Source organism: Ochotona curzoniae, unplaced genomic scaffold (genome assembly GCF_017591425.1).
Source record: "Ochotona curzoniae isolate NIBS_2020 unplaced genomic scaffold, NIBS_Ocur_1.0 contig_4501, whole genome shotgun sequence".
NCBI lineage: Eukaryota > Metazoa > Chordata > Mammalia > Lagomorpha > Ochotonidae > Ochotona > Ochotona curzoniae.
The window spans coordinates 20188455-20206811 of NW_024466307.1; the positions used below are offsets into that span (position 1 = coordinate 20188455).

Genomic DNA, 18357 nt, shown 5'->3' on the forward strand with positions numbered 1-18357 from the left:
GACGTGTGCCAGTCTGCAGCACACATGGCTTCCGGGCAGGCCAAAGAAAAGGGGTTGGGTGGCCTTGCCACTGTCCAAACCCAAGTGGGTTTTTGTTGCCTTCTGTGGCAGTGAGAAAAAGTAAGTCCTGACTGTTTGCAAGCGAACTAGCCCCAAGAGCAAGAGTGCAAGAGTTAGTCCCGGCTGACTCTTGCATTCGGTCAAGTGACTCCAGATGACGAACACCCCCCATCCACTAGGAAGCAGGGAATGGGTGCCAGGAAGCGCAGCAGGCAGCACCTTGGCCCCTGTGGATTTCAGCCCTTCAGGAAGGAGCAAGACAACACAGCACGGAGAGTATTAGCAGGGGCTGAGTGCTCCGGAGAAAACAGCCGGCGACAGGGAAGTGTGACCTGAGAAAACTGCAGCAAAACAGGGCGGGTCAGTAAGGCATCACTGCGAACAAAACAAGGGAATGAGGAAGCCAGCAGGTGGATTGTCTCAACTGCATAACAATTTCCCCCCCACACATAGAGGCTTAAAACAATAAAGATTTATGATTTCTTGGTTTCTGAGGGTCAGGGATCCAGGAGGGGCTGAGCCAGGCAGCTCAGGCTCCAGTCACTCACGAGGCTGCAGTTCAGTGGTCGCTGGCTGGGGCTGAGGTTGTCTGAAGGCATGGCCTGGGCTGGGGGAGTCAGTCCCCTGGTTGGCTCACTCTGTCCCATAGCTGTCGGCAGAATAAACTCTGCCACGGTCACTGAAATCCCGCACTGGCCCCTGTGCTTATTGAAGAGTATTGAGAAGGGACGCTGGGGCCCTCAACGTGGTGCAAGGAGGGAAGCGAAGGATCTGTGAGCATTGGGGAAGAATGGGATAGGTTTCAGGCAGAAGTAACATCGGCAGCATTTCAGAACTATCCAATCCACTTGGACAGAACCCTCGGAATACACACTGGAACTCTGGGTTGATATGAGGTGCTGGTTCCTCATCCCTGGGTACTGGGACGTGTGGAAAGTCATGACTGGTTTTCCCCTTTGTCTCTCTCCTTACCCCAGGAACAACAAGAAGAAATAGCAAACTTGGAAGCAATGAATTCACCCAATTTCCCCTTAAATTTGATCCTTCCTACCCTGATCAACCATGTAATCATTTTTTAAAATAAATGACTAAAAAAAAAAAAAAGTAACAGCACGTGCCCAGGGCCGGAGGCAGAAGCCTGTGGATTTGCACACTCAGAGAGGAGTAAGAGGTCCCGTGACCAGAGCAAAGGACCACCGGGTAGAGGAGGAGGAGCAGGAGTTAGAGCAGATGGCCTGTGCGCAGCCAGGCACACCGGGCAGGACAGCGCTCAAGCCTCTGACTCGGCGAGATGCCTCTGGATGGTTTGGGAGCTGGGTGTGATATGATCTGATTTGGTGTTTTTAGTTTTTTATTTTCATATTTATCACAAAGGCGAGGTGACTGCAGACCCATGTGGGCCTCTGGTTAAGATGGAGAGGATCCAGAACAGGGAGGGAAGTTGGGTGAGACAAATGATTCAGCTTTCCCCATGTGTTGGGGTGGAGATGAGGAAGATGGAGAAAGTTCACAGCTCCTTGCTGTCACACCACACAAGCCCTTGTGAGGGTCTTGACTGTTCTGAGAGGTTGTCGGCATTGCTATAGCGGATGGCAGGAATCCTGAGGCCTGTTGTCTGTCCATGTCTACCTGAGTGCCCACAGTCTTATTTGTTTGTTGGAGTGTTGTCTAACCTGTTTTTTTCTGTCTTTGAAGAGGTACTTGAAAGTCTTCTTTTGGCTTAGATGAGCTGGCTGTCGTATCTTCCCTGTATATCTGGATATGCTCTCTGTTCTTGCATGTGGGTCAGCCATGGAGGTGGCATGGTCTTGCAACAATGTGCTCCAAGGTCAGACCACAGACCTATTTTATTTTTCCTGAGGTCAGGGATCTAACTCAGCAGTCTAGTTTGGGAACCCCTGAAGAAACCTCACCTAGGTCCTCAGACCTTGCTCTCATGTGCACCAGCTAGTGCAGGGTTGGGCTCAGTCTGCCCCCTGCAGCAGCCAATACACTGCCAGTAAGTGCAGCTGCTTGGTCAGTTCCACCCTCAGCCCAGCCCAGCCTGTCCCCAGCCCCAGCTCTTGCACATACCCCCAGTTTCTGAGCATATTGTTGGGTGTTGTGGCCTAGCCTGGTCCGCTCTGCCTGCAGCCCTGGGTCTTGTGCACATTTGCAGGTGCTGAGGCCTGACCAGGGAGGCACTCCAGGTCCATGCTGTCTTAGCTTCCTCGACCACTATGGTGCTATGTCCTGGTCTATGGAAGCCCCAATAAATCATTTTATACATGTCAAATAAGCCCTCAGTGGCCTCCATTCCAACCCACCCCAGTCCCCAGCCCTTAGCAATGAACAGCTTCACCACACTGCATGGTGGTGGTGATGATGGTGAAGTAGGATGGTAGGTGGTCCATCCTCTTCAAAAACAACACAATTGGGGCCTGAGCGGCGTGGTCTAGTGGCTAAAGTCCTCGCCTTGAACATGCCGGGATCCCATATGGATGCCGGTTCTAATCCCGGAGACTTCACTTCCCATCCAGCTCCCTGCTTGTGGCCTGGGAAAGCAGCAGAGGATGGACCAAAGCTACATGGAAGACCCAGAAGAAGCTTCTGGCTCCTGGCTTCAAATTGGCTCAGCTCTGGCTGTTGCAACCACTTGGGAACTGAGCAAATGGTTGGGAGATCTTTCTCTCTGTGTCTCTTTCTCTCTGTAAATTTGAATTTCCAATAGGTAGATAGATAGATAGATAGATAGATAGATAGATAGATAGATATTTAAAGAGAAAAGGCAATTGATGGGGGCTGGCACGGTAGCAAGCACGCTAATCTTCTGCCTGGTTTGCATCTTGGTTGCTCCACTTCTTTTTTTTTTTTTAAAGATTTATTTATTTTTTATTACAAAGTCAGATATACAGAGAGGAGGAGAGACAGAGAGGAAGATCTTCCTTCCGATGATTCACTCCCCAAGTGAGCCTCACTGCTGGTGCAGCGCAGCACAGCCCTCCCTGCCCCAGTTCCCCAACAACCGGGACTCCCCCCCGGTGCAGGGACCACGGCTTTTGGGCCGACCACCCTGCTTAACCCCGGCCCCACGCATGCGCACCGCAGGTTAATGGGGCAGCAGGTAATAGAACCGGAGCCCATAAGGGCTCCCGCACATTCAAGGCGCGACTAAGCAGCTAGACCACGCCACCGGGGCCCGTTTGGCTCCACATCTGATACCGGCTCCCTACAAATACCCCAGGGGAAAGCAGCAGAGAAGGCTCAGAGTAAATAGGGCCCCAGCACAGATTGGCAGCCCCATACGCCCCACCTACTCCTGGCAGCATCTGACCCAGCCCAACCGTTGTAGTGATCAGGGGAGTAAACCATGAGATGGAAGTCGTTTCTCTACACCAACTCCTCACTCTATCAATCTTCTTCAATAAACCTAAATATATCATTTAAAAAACTAGAAACAATAGCAGCTGGTGGCTGCTGTGACAAGAGCCCCAGGAGGAGGAAGGGCAAAGAGAAGGAGAGCCAGCTGAAGAAGCTGGTGGCAGCAAGCAGGTGCAGAGTCAAGTGGGTAGCATGGGGGGTGGATGCCAAGGCTTACAACCTCAGTGAGTGGAGGAATGGTTCTCTGGTCATGAGTCCTATTGGGGAAGACTAGAGGCAGGACAAGTGAGAGAGAGAAGCTAAGGGGGCCCTGGCATACCCGAGCAGGCAATGGACACGCTAGCCCAGCACTAGTGTAATTGGCTTCGAATTGGCACTGCTCTGGCTATTGTGGCCCCTTGGGGAGTGAATGCTGGAAGGGATCCTGGCCTGCGCGTAGTCTGTAACCGTGATTGCAAAACCCAGAAGCCAGGGCCCCTGATTTGGAAGAACTGGTGTGTGTGTGTGCGCGCGCGTGTATGTGTGCGTGTGTGTGTGTGTGTGTGTGTGTGTGTGTGTGTGTGTGTGTGTGCATGTGTGTGTGGTTACACCTGCCTGGAAACTTGGTCCCAAGGACACTGGCTCAGAGATTTCAATTGCTCTGGTCCTCGGAGTGGTGGCCTAAAGTTCATCTAGGCTTCATTGCACGAGGCAGGTCACCTGCTCGTCCCCAGGACAGGGCCAAACCCGAGGAGAAAGTGCAAGTAGAGTGGCTGGGCCTGGCAGAGTTCAGTGGCCCCGTTTATTCAGAACTCGTGAGATTACAGACGACTGTCAGTCAAAGCTACCAACCTCTAGTTCTCTTTTTTTCTCAAAAACTCCATCTCCCTTTCTCCACAATGAACCTCAGCACCCAGAGCATAAAATCTCCCCTTTTGGGTCCGGCACAGTAGTTTACCGGCTAAAGTCCTCACCTCACACACACCAGGATCACATATGGGCACCAGTTCTAATCCCGGCAGCCCCGCTGCCCATCCAGCTCCCTGCCTGTGGCCTGGGAAAGCAGTTAAGGATGGGCCAAAGCCTTGGGACCCTGCACCCGTGTGGGATACCCGGAAGAGCTCCTGGCTCCTGGCTTCGGATTGGTACTGCTCCGGCTATTGTGGCCCTTTGGGGAGTGAATCAACAGACAGAAGATCTTCCTCTCTTTATATCTGATTTTGCAATAAAAATAAACAAACCTTTAAAAAAAAATTCTCCCGTTTCAATTCCTGAGACACTCGTCTCCCCTGCAGGCATCTGCTTTCTCAGGCTTCTTCCTGAGTCCACACTTCAGTAATTCTTCCCAGGATTCCAGGGACCCCTCTGACCCTACCCAGACCCCAGCCAGCTGCATTAACCCCACCAAGTGTTACTGGTTTTTATTCGTCTTCCTCAACCCCTCGGTGAGACACACAGAGAGGTGGCTGGAAGGAGGGTGAGAGTTGACCGGCTTGCCAAGTTCAAGCTGAGGGTGTGGCTGGAGCCCTCACATGAGTTTCTGGGGTCAAAGGCCAGGCTTCTGCAGAGTCATTTTATGGCCTGGGAAGGTGCAGGCTTAGCTGATAACAGCTCAGCCCCAAGCCAGGGGTGTGGGATGCGAGAGCCCTGTCTGAAGACAGGGGTGAGGAGGGGGTGGGGAGAGGATCAACTGTTTGATGAGTACAGATCTGGCACGTGGCTGCCACAGCAACGCAATTTGAACAAATGCATTTCTCTCCAAGCTCTCTAGCTTCCCACTTCATCTCCCCAGCGAACCCAGGAGGGATGACCTCGGGAATGCGTGGGGACAGCCCCGGGGGCGGTGCCAGGCTGAGTACCCCGTGGTCATTGAGAACAGCAGCGCTCCTGTTGGCTTCTGCTGCCCGGCTTGGCATTCCTGCCAGCTCAGCTGGGGCCCTCCCTGCAGCCACACTCCCTGTGGTGTCGAGGAGTCCTCACAGGTGTGCCGCCACCCACGCCTGCCCGCTCCCAGAAACCTGCTGGGCCACATGCTTGCTCTGGGGTTTGACCTTGCCGCTATCGGTCCCTGCAACCTGCGCAGTTTCTAGAAGCAGCAGTGGCCGGGGAAGGGCCGTGGTCCGGCCAGTAGGGGATCGGAGTTCGTTCCGGGTTCTGGCATATCTCCTGCTCCATTGCTAAATTCTAAGTCCTGGCTTCTCACTTCCTGGTCAAAAGATCCACCATGCTCCTAGATTAGAGCTAGGGCCAACAAACATGGAAATAAGTGCTTAGAAGGAAAACAAAGATCCATCGGGAGCACGCAAGGCAGGGCAGAAGGCTGCTGTTATCCACACGTTCCCCTTGGGCGCATGTGCGAAACTGGTTTAAGACCCTTGGGACTGGCTCCCTTGTGGCCTGACCCAGGGCCCTAGGAGCGGGGAGCCACTCGAGTATCCCGGGGAACTTGACACTGCACTCAGGGGTGCAGCAAGCAGGGTCCCCCGGGATGGGGCTGACCCTCTGCCCACCATCACACATCTGAGCCTTGGGGCTCTCTCCGAGCAGCTTCTGAGCTACAAAACCAAGCAATGGGAATCTGAACTGGGCATCGGATGAGGCCGGTGGCCGCCAGCCATCCTCTGAGTGGCCCAGATTCTAACAAAAAGGCCTTTTGTGCAAGCCACGGGATGCACGTGAAACTGGGGCTCCAGGCAGTGTAGATTCAGAAAGAAGAAAAAAAGAACTGCTCTGTAAGGCTTTTCCCTTCTAACCTACCTCCTAGAGTTGCTTTGAAAGGACTGAGTCAGGATGGAGAGAAAGACCTGATGTGTATTTGTGTCCAGGTATAATTCCAGGTGAAATGTTTTCTCCTCCATAATAATAGCTAATGCCTGCATGAAGACCACTGTGCATTTGCAGAGACATAAAAAATGCATTCAGAGAGAGGCCACGGGCTTGCAGAGCGCGGGGTTGGGGGCAGGCAACATTGTGACACACGGGGTTAAACTGCTACCTTTAGTGTTAGTATTCCATAGGGATGTCTGTTCGAGTCCCAGCCGCTCCACTTCAGACCCAGCTCCATGCTCATGCGGTTAGGAAAACAGTGGAAGATGGAGCTAGTGCTTGGGCCCCTGCACCCACATGGGAGACCTAGACGAAGCCCCTGGCTCCTGCCTTCAGCTTGGCCATTCGGGAAGTGAACCAGCAGACGGAAGATTTCTCTCTCACTGCCTGTGTCTTTCCTTCTCTGTGACTCTGCCTTTCAAAGAAACAAATAATCATTTTTAAAAATGCATTCATGTACTGCACATTCTAAGTGCAGTCCCACTGGCCACGTGCCCAGCAGAAGTGCCTCTTCCTCCTCCCTTGCCAGTAAATGGCAGTGCTGGAGGGGCAGCCCCTCTCTAGGTGGGCCTGTGGGCTCTGCCCAGCACCCTTCTTCAGCCCACTTGGGAGCTGGCTAGGCTGTTGCTCAGTCATTCAGAGGAAAGTGCACCTGCTCCCAATGGTCTTTGCTCTCCATTGGCCTCCTCATCTGCATGAGCACCCCCCACCTCCCACCAAGGCACCCTTGCAGTTTTCAGAAATGCTGGTGTCCCCCTGCCTCCATTTACTGATCCCATTTGCATTACTCCTCTCCCCCAACCCTTTGTTACCTAAACCCTATGTCTGTCACCCACTGCCCTCCCTGTGACACACCTTCTGGCAACTGGTCTCTCCCACTTGGGATCCTGCCGTCTTGCCACGCAGGCCTTCCCCGTCCACACACCGTGTTTTCCGTTTTATCTCCAGATCCTCCCTGTCCCAGAGGCCGCAGCTGACCCCTCCTGCTCCTCCTGCCCTGATGCCTTCCCTCCTGCTCATCCAACCAGGGAGGCCCGCTCCCTGCATGTGGCACATGACTTTCCTCACTCTCTCCTTCTGTGTTCCACTCTATAGCCTCGCAATGCACGCACACCCTTCTGAGCCCCTAAATTCCCAAGCCTGTGTCTTTCCCTCATGCCCATGCAGCAGTACCGCGTTACTGAGCAGTCACCCCCGTTGCTGAGCCCGAGTGCTGCTGGGGAGATCCCAACTCGAGGTTCAACTGAGATCGCTATACACCAGCTTTTTGTGAAACTGCAGTTGGCTGCTCTCAGCCACACAAACAAGGCCGCTAAAGCAACCTTCTGCCCAAGTCTTTCAACAGCTGCTTCCAAAATCCAGCAAGCCATCTGCTCCCAGTTGGCTCCTGGGATGGGACCAGTCTGGCTGTGCAGTGAGGATAAGCAACAGTGAAGTGCGGCCAAGCATATTGCAGCTGTAGGGTCCCTAGGGTGGGGTCCTGGGTTGGTTCTCAGGTGCTCAGCTTCTAAAGCATCACATCTTTGCCCCCTCCTACGCTGAACCTGCTTCTCCTGGAATGGTGACTTTGCCCTGACCTTGCACTCGGCTCAGCATGCTAGGTCCCCTTTCCTTGGGATGCATTCGTTTCCTAGGGACCTCCACACTCCTGCTGGAGGCTCAAGTCAGAACCACCTGAAACCCTCAGGCAGGTGCCAAACACGGCGGGAGAGGGAGGGACTTCCCATGCAATGAATCTCCAGCTAGGAACTAGTGGGCTGTGCAGGACGTTTGGGACAAGAGGGCTCTAGCACAGCTTCCCAATTCCGCTGACAAAGCAGGAAAGCCTCCACACCTCCTGTGCCATGCTGGCTCTTGTGGGCCCTTAATCAATACTTGCTGGGGGAAGGGGATGGGAGATAGAAACTAAAGCCCCAGGAGACCCTTTATGCAGAGCTAAAAATGCAAGAGAAGTGGTGGACCAACAGGATCTGCTGATCCCGGTGGAAGTGGATACAAACAAAAAAGACAGGGAGCCAGGGGGTCTACCCGAGGAGGTCACGGAGCCGGAGCCAGCGGGTGGAGGCCTCGAAGCAGCAGCAGCAGCTTTCTCAGACTCCTGTTTGTTTCCTTCGTGTTCTTGTCCGTAGAGGCATCGCTGCACCCAGTCCTGGATGCCTAGCTTTTGTATCAGTCCCGTGTTCATCTGCCTGCTGTACTGCCTCCACGTTTCTCCTTCTTTGCTTTGCTTCGTCACTGCTTTGAAAACCATTTTTTGATGTGTGTTTTCATCTACTTGAGATAGAATGTGCTCCCCCATCTGTTGGTTCTCTCCTCAAATGCCCTCAACAACTAGGTCTGGGCAGGGCTGAGCCAGGAACTTGATCCAGGCTCCCCGCGTGGCTCCTGGCTTCGGACTGGCTAGGTACTAGCTGTTATGGCCACTTGGGGAGTGAATCAGCAGATGGAAGATCTTCCCCTCAGTCTCTCTTCCTCTCTGTATATATGACTTTGCAATAATAAAAAAAAATCTTAGAAAAAAAAATGAAGCATATATGGGAGCAGAGCTATCCACAGATGCAAACTGGGATGGTAAGCGGGTGACTGACACAGTGCTCAGAGCTCTGCATTAACTCTGCCAACCACAGCCAGCATGACCAAAGGTAAGTTCTGCTATGTTTCTTTGCCAAACAGCCACTTGGCTAAGTCAACAGCTCACATTCACAAGACGCCCTTCTGTCGCAGCCAGCCGCCACAGCTGAGGCCTGTGCTCTGACACAAGGTCACGTTTCCAGAACCGCAAGGGTATAGTCAGACACCAGTGCCCGTGTCACCTGAGCTCCGGGATGAGGAAGTGGCATTTCTTGCAATGGGAAGGGATCTCAATGAGGCCTGAGTCTATAGTTCAGATAACAAGAGACCTGTGGAGACACTGGCTTGCCATGGAGGCACAGCGTGTCGGATCTCCCAGACGGGACTCTCGGTGGGAACCTGCGGTGCCTATGACCCGCAAAGCCTTCTTCCAAAGGGGGCAGGGGCTTATCTGGGGGAGTCAGTCCTGCCCACGACAGGTTAGCCCCTCCGAAGGGACACCGGCTTCCTTTGAGAAGCCGGCCTTGGGGACACCAGTGAGGCAGCCGGTCCTATGGCCCCTTGACTGCGCTAAGCAATTCTAGGTGACACACAGCTCTTACAATTTTTCACATGATCGAACAAACAAAGTGGACATTTTCAGGACTTTCATAGCAAAGTAGATAATATCTGGAAAATTTGTTAAATCCATGCAAGCCATGCATGCTCGCAAAGTTTGACAGGCAACATTCCTCCTGCCAGTTAATCGCTGAACTTGAAAATATCGAAGTATCCCCCTGTATTTCTCGCCCGGATTCCAGGAAGTGAGTCTTATCTCCCACTCCTAGCTCCCATGCAGCCCACGCCGTGCTGATGAACCACCCTCCACATCTTATATATTTCATACAACTTGCTTTTTTCGATGAAAAAAAAAAAAACCCAACCCTGAGGAGTTGCTTATAACTCCTGAGGAGTCAGTTTATAACTATTGTCAAAGAAGACACGCTGGCCTTTCCTGCCTTCTAACTGCTGAAAACAGGCGGCAGAATGCGTCCTGTGCAGTCACTGCGCAAGCAAATGGTACATTTGCAGTCCTCACTGACACCCTCTTCCTGAGCGGGCACTCGGCGCTGCCACTCTCCCCCTGGGGAGCTGTATGACTGCTGACTGACACTAACAGGGATCCCAGGACGTGGTGTGAGCAGGACAGTCAGAAGCAGTTGACAACCACCCGCCCTCGGCGGAGCCAGCTGAAGGGCTCTGGTCCAGTGTCAACCTGACACTTGTTTCCATAAAGACGCCTTTAAAATACACCTTTCACACTCAGAGGAGTCTGGAACTCACCTAACAAATGCTCTAATCAATGGGAAATCTTTCACGAACAGAGGGTGGAAACCCAAGTCAACCAGCGCTCACTGCGGGCGCATGACAGGCCTCAAGAGGCTCGGTGGCACGGCTCAGCCACGAAGCACGGAGGCGAGAACTTGCAGGTTCCTAGCTCCAAGAAGGTTCTTAGTTCTGCCCAAAGCCGCCCTCAGTCCCAGCCTGGATCACACTTCTCAGAAGTGAATAACCTGGACAAAATGCAGTCTTGCCAAAAGGGACTCCTGGTTTGCACTTAGACAAAGTAAGCCATGGGATTTCACTTAGGCACACATGGAGGCAAAACAGGCTACCTGCTTCCACATTCTGACAAATGGCACACCACCTAAACTGGCAGGACCAAATGGGAGCATGAGGCAACGATCAAGGCAGGGACTTCTGAGATGACATCTTGGGTCACAGTTTACGTCGATGTACATCATTTTTATTGTAACTATTGCGGTAATATTCCTTTCTTTTAAAAAATTTGTGGGACAGGCACTAAAGCCCTCGTCTTGCACACGCCGGAATCCCATATGGGTGCGGGTTCACGTTCCGGTGGCCCCTCTTCCCATCCAGCTCTCTGCTTGTGGCCCAAAACCTTGGGACCCTGCACCCACGTCGGGGACCCAGAGAAGGCTCCTGGCTCCTGGCTTGGAATCGGCTCAGCTCTGGCTGTTGCAGTCACTTAGGGAGTGATTCATCAGACGGAAGATCTTCTTCTCTGTCTCTCCTCTTCTCTGTATATCTGACTTTCCAATAAAAATAAATCAATGTTAAAAAAAATTTGGTAGGAAGGGAGGAGAGACAGAGGAAAAGAGAGGGAGTGGCTGTATGTCTTCCATCTGCGAAGGCTGGAGCTGGGTGGATCTGAAGCCAGGAGCCTGCCGCTTCTTCTGCGTCTCCCACACGGATGCAGGGGCCGCGTGCTGCTGCTTCTCTAGGAGCAGGGAGCTGGATCGCAAGGGGAGCGGCTGGGACTAGCACTGGCATGCTTAGGGGATGCTGGCATCACAGGTGGCAGCTTAACCCACTACGCCAGCCCCAGCAATACTTCAGTGACTCGTCATTGAGCTTCCTGGCTACAATCAGTAGCCACACAGTATTTCATTCAATGGAGGTTGTCAACTCATTTAGTCAACCCTTTAAAATTGTGCCACATGGCCACCATGGACATTTTGGTATAAATTTCCCAAACTTATGAACTGCTATTTTACATGACACATAAGCTGTAAAAACCAATAAGGCTTTGGAATTAAATCGTTTTCTGGAAAGGTTTTGTTCATTTACTATCCCTAATGCTTACCTTCACTGACTTCGTCTGTCCCACTCAATCGTGGGGTTTACGCTGTTAAAAGGCACTAAAAGGTTCGCTGGCTGCAAAGATTTGTTTGGCAAAATGCCTGTTACCAGATCCTGTGAGAACTGTCGGCTGGCTCACCTCAGCTGTTCTCAACTCCTCTCCGTTTACTCTGCTGACAAAAAGCCCAGACACGCAGGCACTGTCCCTTGTCCCGGTGATGCGAGGGCAGAGTCGGGTCTGAGAGCTGCAGCCACACTGCAAAGCCCGGGGGAACCCCACGTTCCGGCTAACGCGAGCATGGTACCTGCAGACCGAGGCTACGGACAGGCCTGTCTCTTGGTTGAAATCATTTCTAATTTTGGTTGCTGCTACTTGAAGTGACAAACATTTCAGACAGATTAAAACACTGGATGCCAGAGATGCTGCCTTTTCAATTATTACAACCAATCATTTGCTCATTGGGGTCTTTTGCTTCAACACTGTCTCTTTCCTAGAAAGAACAGAAAAAAAAAATCAAGATATATTTTTAAATAGGGATAATTTTTTTTTACACAAGGAGATCAGTGGTCAGGAACACACTGGAAACAAGGAAGGGTAGACTATGTGACGGAGTGCCTATGCTGTTTGTACAATCTCATTTCCTTCCCCCTCCCAGGAACACAAGCACACTATAATCTCCTTACACTTGGAGACATAAGATGAAATGCTGGCTCATGAAGTTGGTAAAAGGGACGCTGCAAATTCTGGGTCTGGCCCTAAAGCCCCGTGTAATCTTCGCTCTTTCCCTCTGGGCTGGTCAAACGGAGAGTTTGAGCAGAATCTAAGACGGAAGGAGCAAGTCCCTGAATTACTATTCAGAGATTTCCTCCTGAAGCCGTCTTACGGCTGGCCCGTGAGCAACCTCAGCACTGCGCTGAGCCTCTGAGCCCAGGGAGCTGCCACCGCACCCAGCATCACGGGGCCTGACACAGGTAGCGGGAGCAGGGAAACAGCGCCGAAGGCAAAAACCCAAGGTGCGAAGGGCGCATGGTCTGCCAGGGCTCCCCAAACGCCCCAGCCCACCCAGACACACAACTGTCCCCTTTCCCTTCCTTTTTCCCTGCCTCTCTTTCTTTCTTACAGAAATATGGCAAGTCTCAACATTCATAATTTGTACTTCTTTCCCCCATTTTCTTCCTTTGCTTCTTTCTAAGCCTATTTTATGTGAGGCTTGATGTTCTCGTTGTATCTTTTTTGTGTGTGTGTGTCTTTTAAATGTTGATATTTTGTCTCCAATGGTTTGGTTCTTGAGATCTATTTATTTGAAAGGTAGAATGACAGAGAAACAGATTTTCCATCTACTGGTTCACGCCATGCTCCACCTGCTGGCCCAGGCTGACACCAGGAGCCCAGAACCCCATTTGGGTCTCCCATGTGGGTGGCAGGGACCCCAATATTTAAGCCATCATGTGCTCAAGGACATTCATTAGTTGTATGTAAGCTAAAATCCAGAAATGGGAAAGGTAGTACTCAAACTAGACACTCAAATATGGGACGGTGGCATCCCAGAGGCAATGCAGGTCAGCAGGTGCTGTGCCAAACACCTGTCTCACCAACAACTTAAAAAAAAAAAAAACAAAACAATAACAGAGCTAACCCATTCACTGGTTCATTCTCCAAATAGCTGCAATGGCTAGAGGTGAGCCAATCCGAAGCTGAGATCCGGGAGCTCCTCCGGGTCTCCCACGCGGGTGCAGGGTCCCACGGCTTGGGCCGCCCTTGTCTGCTTTCCCAGGGCACGAGCAGGGAGCTGGATGGGAAGAGGGGCAGCGGGGACATGAAGGGGGTGACGGTGGTAGCAGGTGGGGCCGAGCAATGCCATTCCCCCCCGGGAACATTCTGGAACTGGGTGACACTGTCGAGCATCTCATCAGGAGGAAAGCAGTATAAAACTGAACATCATTTTGGATATATTTGCAACACATTAAAAAAAATAATTCCCAGTAAAATACTTTTGGTATTTTGCAGATACCCTGTAAAAATGAAGTTTTTAAGATACTTTGTTTCAGCAGTTTTACATTTTTGTAAACAAAAATTGTGAGTTCAATCTGTATGCCTCTCACTCAAATAGTGGTACAAAATCCAAAACCAGTTCATCATTCCTTGCTCAGGATGCGCTGTCGTAACATCTAAGACCTAACAATAGGAGGACAAAGACACATACGCCGACGGATAAATTATATATTACATGTTTATTAAGGGTACACTTTTATGGAAAATTTACATTTTATGAAAAAAAAATCAAAAATATTTACAAAATTTTGGAAGATATGTGCATTGTTCTAATTACAACCCAGAGTAGTAAATAACAAATTCTTAAAAACTCTCACATTGTTAGAGTTCTGTTTACAAACGGTCGGTTAGAGAGGCAGCTACAAAGTTTATCACTATACACCAGCAAGAACCAGCTTGCTCTACACACACTGCCCACTGAAAAGCTACCAGCTTTTTCACACTATCAGTGGATTTTTAAGTGGAAAAATAACCCAATCAATGTGAATTCATATGGCTTCAAAACTGGAAGCTGTACCTAGTACAAATCTGCGTTTGAACACTTGGTGTGAAGACTTTGGGCAATTAACAAAGTGTGGAAGTTCAACCATTTCACTAAGTGGTGCATTTTTAGGTAATACCTGATTTAGAAACAAACATGGTACACAGTGTCTGAATTCCAATAATAAAATATTAACTGCCCAATAAAAGCAGTTTGATTGCAAAGCAGTTAGTTCCAGGAAGGGACTGTCATTGACATTTAAAAGAACAAATCGAGATTTTAGTTCTGCTCACTATTTAGTAAAGATTAACATTTTAAGAACTGTCTCACGTGTTGCTTTAGGCAAGTCTAAATTTAGAACTGGGCCAGCAGTGAGTACATCGAAAAGCACATACCGTGTTACATATCGCTAGCATGTAGATTTCTGGCTGCATTTAGGATAGTAAGCTGTTACAAAAACGTCTAATGACAGAAGTTTTCTGTAAGGGTGAACAGAACAGTTAGTGGTTTTACATAAATTACCATATATAACACAATATTATGTGAAAGACATTGGTATTTATAATTATAAATAAAATTCCCATTTGTAAATTAGGAAGCTTTGTTTCAAAACACTTCCTTTCTTCAGTTAATCAGGTCTTTTTTTTTAATAAAGTTAGGTTTCTTACTAGTTAGTATTAGTTGTTTAAGAAATGCTTAACCCAATCCATTACTTATTACTCTATTTTTCTACCAGGTGAGTTAAATAGTAAGAACATCCCACTGAACTTTTTTTCTCAGTTGTTGGAATAAAAACAACTGGCAGGACCTCTTCCTCTGTTGCCAAAATTAACCTTTTCAACATTGCATTCTTCACAAAATACTGCAAAATTCATGTTCACAATACAATCAGCAAAATAATGTAAAAATTTCCAGTGATAAACAAAGACAAGGAACTGCTCGACTGAGAGTGAAAAATACCAACTTACTGTAATGGTCTTTGACTCCATCTCCTGTTGAATGTGGACTATGGAAGGTATTCTGTCGTCCGTAAACAGCCACCCGCCTCCTTCTCTTTCCAGTGCCCACGGGGGTCACCCAAGAAGTCAGCTGGGGTCTCTAGTTCCTCAGACTTCCTTCCTCAACTGCAGGCCCAGGGTACTTACAACAGCTGCGAATATCTGACCACTCTAAGCTCGTGAGCGTAAGACCCGGGATGTGTGAGGGGAAACTGAGGCACACTGATGAACACAAATTAGTTAGGCACATTCCTGGCTTTGTTATTGTTTTAAAAGGCACACATTATGCAATCCATATAAAAATAAATTAAGTCTACAACATTAATTCATCAAAACAATCACAACTTCTATAAAGTTAATTAACTGCAGAAGTAAATTTCTCTGCTGTCTTTTGCAAGCTTATTTTAAAACACATTGCACTTAAGAATTTTAAAAAATTATACAAAACACCATTTACACTTTATTATGCTTATGAGAATCAAATTACAGATTTTTTTTCGCAGACAACTTGGGACTCTGGTCTGATTATCTTATGGCACATAACTCAATCTGATTGAGTGTTCTGAGTTAGCATTATCTAAAACTCAGAATTTTTATTCTGTTCAAATCTGTCCAGTATCATACTTGGGCAACTTGAAGCTCTGACTCTAAAAAATCTATGGAAAGCTAAATTGTTTTGTGCTTGCTCTCCTGAATTTTTAGGCCTGATACTATACCATAAACCCCCCTTTCAATAGAGACTCTGAAGATAATTTACAATTGTAGCATAGGAAAATTTAATTTTTACTGAGACTGAATCCAGGCGTTTCCTGAACATCACAGCTGACCAGCTACAAGCATAGACAATCATTTCAGTGCTACTTCTCTCAATGACTCATTTTCAAAGTGCAATTTCATGTTTGTAATCAGTTCTCAAATGTGTCTAAGTTTGAAAGACATCATCCAAGCTGGGATAGTGTTTGGAGAGAACAGATAGCGCAGAATGGCAAGCGTGTGCTGCCCCGATGAGCCCACGACTTCCCGGGTCCGTCAGCAATCGGCCAGATAGCGTCCTGAAAAACATGAAGCCTTCTTTAATGACAAGTGTAAATCATCAAAGCAGGACTTTCTCGCTAAGGTTTCCATCTGCTCTTTACAGTCCGTTACAATCAGATCACAGCCTGCAGTGTTGGCCTATGACCACTGTGGGCTTCATCTCTCCCACGTGTGTCTACCTAACACTCTGTATCAAGGATCAAATTTTTTTTAGGGTAAATTTCCAACTGGAAGATGTGAAACCTATAACACAAATGTAGTTTTAAAAAACTCCGAATTGTCGGGCCCAGTGGTGTGGCCTAGCGGCTAAAGTCCTCACTTTGAATGCGCTGGGATCCCATATGGGCGCCGGTTCTAATCCTGGCAGCTCCACTTCCCATCCAGCTCCCTGCTTGTGGCCCGGGAAAGCAGTCAAGGACGGCCCAAAGCTTTGGGACCCTGCACCCACATGGGCTTCGGATTGGCATAGCATCGGCCATTGCGCTCACTTGGGGAGTGAATCATGGGACGGAAGATCTTCCTCTGTCTCTCCTCCTCTCTGTATATCTGACTTTGTAATAAAAATTAATTGATTAATTTAAAAAACCCCACCGAATTGTTGTAAGATACCAGCACACATTTACATATGTGTAACATTTGTTTAAGCACACACATGTTCAGTATATTTAAACCGCCCATGTTTTAAGTTGTAAACACCTTGACAGTTTGCTAGTGACTGTCAGAATGTAAATGTTTCCCACAAATATTAAAAAAAAAAAAAAGGTGGGGGGACTCTCCCAACTTACCAGTGGCAAACCGCTTCTTCAGCAAGGAAAGCCGGTAGCCAGTGCCGACCAGCTCGATGTCTGCTCCAGAGAGGGTGCTCCCCTCACTGAGGAACTGCACCGCAAGGGTTGTGGGCTTACTGGGGCCAGCGGAAAGGTCGAACTTTGCTCTGAGTGATCCAGAACCTACAAAGGAAAGAACGAAGCGCTTATACATTGCACACCGCATAAAATCAAATGAGCATGGAAGCTAAATAATAAACTCTATGGGTCTCAACGTAAGACCATGGGATGTGTATAGGGAACAAATCACTGTCCTACTTCCAAATCAGACTGTATTCAATGGATCTGAATTCCCACTAGGTAAACCATCTCAGTCTTGGTTCTCCCTGACTTAATCATTATCAGTGATACTAGTTATAATAACATTAATACTAAATATTAATAATACTCAATACTAAGAATACTAATCATTAACAATGATACCAGTTATAATAATATTAACACTAAATATTAATAATACTAAGAATACTAACTCCCTGACTTCAGGGAAGGTCACCAGTGAGGCCCTAACACACACGCTGAGGTGGGTCAGACAAGGCAGGGACTGAGGAAATTCTCCCAGGAAGTGGCAGTCCAGGACTGCAGCATGGGGGTGGGAGAGCTGGATCAAAACGGCAACTGCACTCACTTTTCTCCTAACGTCAAGCCAAGCAGGCATTCCTGAGGCATTTTCTTTTCTTACACGATCAGTACAGCAGGAACAGTAAAGCTCCTTCCAGGCCCATGGGCATGCATCTCTGCTCAAAGCTATAAAACTGGGCTTGGTGGAAGAGATAACTCTAGGACAAAGCCAGGAGACCTCGGGGTGGAATGCATTGAAGATTCCTCTTCAAATACCTGAGAAGAGCTGGAAAACTGTCTACCAGCATGAGAGCAATAGCCACGGGAAGAAATTTACGACAGTCATGGCCAATCACCTTGGCCGGCGGCAGTTTTGAGTTCCAGCTGTTCCACTTGTGATCCAGCTCCCTGCTGATGGCCTGGGAAAGCAGCAGAGGATGGCTCAAGTGCTTTGGCTCCTGCACCCACATAGGAAACCCCGAAGAAGTTCCTGGCTTTGGATTGGCCCAGCTCTGGCCACCGCAGCCACTTGGGGAGTGAATCAACAGATAGAGGATCTCGTCTATCTCTCCTCCCTCTGTAACTCTTCCTTTCAAATAAAAATAAATAAATCTTTTTTTAAAAGGCAGCAAGAATAGTTCAGGTTAGTGTCTTAGAAGGAAAAGCCGGTACAAGGAGCAAAGTAGGAATACCAACTGCAAGTGAATGAAACACTTTAGGACTCCAGGTGACAAGGAAGGGAGGTCCATACTTGGGTTGAGAGCTAGACAGGAGTGGATACAAGTAAGCAAAGGTTACAGTTAGATCAGGTGGACGGAACCTGCTAGTGACTGTGGAACGAGGTGGCCAACACTGGTCCAGCCTCTGCTGCTGACCCAGTGTAGCAGATCACCAATGGAGATGCACTGTTGACCAGTTCCTAACTATTGTCCAAGCCCTCCTTAGACTTTCACAACTTTTAGA

General features: G+C 49.0%; 1 protein-coding gene across 3 annotated transcripts in view; it reads right to left on the bottom strand.

The window, feature by feature from the left end:
- Positions 1–13652: 13652 nt before the first annotated feature.
- The window catches only part of FCHO2 (FCH and mu domain containing endocytic adaptor 2), a 103144-nt gene continuing 98439 nt past the window's right edge, over positions 13653–18357 (bottom strand). For all 3 annotated transcript variants that reach the window (XM_040986179.1, XM_040986181.1, XM_040986180.1), the window contains 2 exons: positions 16792–16956; positions 13653–16023 (listed from right to left, as the gene is read on the bottom strand). In XM_040986179.1, coding sequence (XP_040842113.1) covers positions 16001–16023; positions 16792–16956 — 188 coding nt within the window. In that variant the 3' untranslated portion in view covers positions 13653–16000. The remainder of the gene's footprint in view (positions 16024–16791; positions 16957–18357) is intronic.